At 65.3% G+C, this 1,157-nt stretch overlaps 1 protein-coding gene across 1 annotated transcript in view; it reads right to left on the reverse strand.

Annotated features, from left to right (window-relative positions):
• Window positions 1–6: 6 nt before the first annotated feature.
• LOC108639214 (uncharacterized serine/threonine-protein kinase SBK3-like) overlaps window positions 7–1,157 on the reverse strand; it is a gene marked incomplete at its 3' end in the record, with an annotated part of 4,106 nt that continues 2,955 nt past the window's right edge. Inside the window, exons 2-3 of the mRNA XM_029958871.1 lie at window positions 772–1,006; window positions 7–336 (exon numbers count right to left, since the gene is read on the reverse strand). Coding sequence (XP_029814731.1) covers window positions 7–336; window positions 772–1,006 — 565 coding nt within the window. The remainder of the gene's footprint in view (window positions 337–771; window positions 1,007–1,157) is intronic.

Below are 1,157 nucleotides of genomic sequence, written 5' to 3' on the forward strand. Positions count from 1 at the left end.
CCAGGGGAAGGTGCCTGTGAGGAGGGCGAAGAGGAGGACGCCGAAGGCCCAGGAGTCCAGGCTGGGCTCCAGGCGCAGCGTCTCCGCCTCGCGCAGGTGGCACAGCTCAGGTGCGGCATAGGGGGCGTGGCCCGAGCCGCAGGTGGGCCCCACCTGCCAGCCCATGACGCGGGTGAGGCCGAAGTCGCCCAGTTTGACCAGTTGGCACTGGGGGTCGAAGGCCAGCACGTTGTCCAGTTTCACGTCTCGGTGCACCAGGGCATGGCCGTGCAGGTAATCCAGGGCCGCGCCCACCTGGGTGGCCACGCGCTTCACCTGCGGCTCAGGAAGGCCCACCTGAGGAGGGGGGGACACGCCTGGTGGGACACATGGTCACCCAATGTCACCTGGGGTCACCTGAGGTCACCTATGGTCACCTAGAGTCATCATTTGGGTCACCTGTGGGGTCACTTGTGAGTGCAGGGATTCACCTGGGACTCAGGGAGACTCACCTGGGGAGGGGGGGACACACCTGGGGTCACCTGGAGATACCTGGGGTCACCTGGTGTCACCTTGGGTCACCTGTGGGGTCACCTATGAGTGCAGGGGTTCACCTTGTTCTCGGGGAGCCCGCAAAGGTCCCAGACAGGTGCATCCCTAACACCTGTCCATCCTTCCCCCTCACACCTGTCCCCCCCCAAACACACCTGTGCCCACTCCGGACACATCTGAGCACTCACCCCAGGTGTGAGCAGCCCGCCCAGGTGAGTCTCCGCACACCTGAGCACTCACCCCAGGTGTGAGCAGCCCACACAGGTCCCCGGCAGGTGCGTGTTCCTGCGCGAAGCCGAAGTGGGTGGGGGTCTCGAAGGCCAGGGGCAGCACCTGCAGGCAGGTGAGCTGCCCCCGCAGGCACAGGTGAGTGCAGAACTCCCGCAGGAAGCCCCACCTGCCCGTCCGGTCCTTCCGCAGCAGCTTCAGCACCACCGGCGCACCTGGGTAAGGGTGGGGACACACCTGGGCACACCTGGGGATGGGTTATACCCCCAGAGACACACCTGGGCACACCTGGGTACACCTGGGGATGGGTTATACCTCTTATAGACACACCTGGGCACACCTGGGGGCACCTGGGCACACCTGGGGACAGGTTACCATAGACCCACCTCATAGACCAC

This window comes from Manacus vitellinus, unplaced genomic scaffold (assembly GCF_001715985.3).
Source record: "Manacus vitellinus isolate BGI_N305 unplaced genomic scaffold, ASM171598v3 scaffold_177_pilon, whole genome shotgun sequence".
Classification (NCBI taxonomy): Eukaryota; Metazoa; Chordata; class Aves; order Passeriformes; family Pipridae; genus Manacus; species Manacus vitellinus.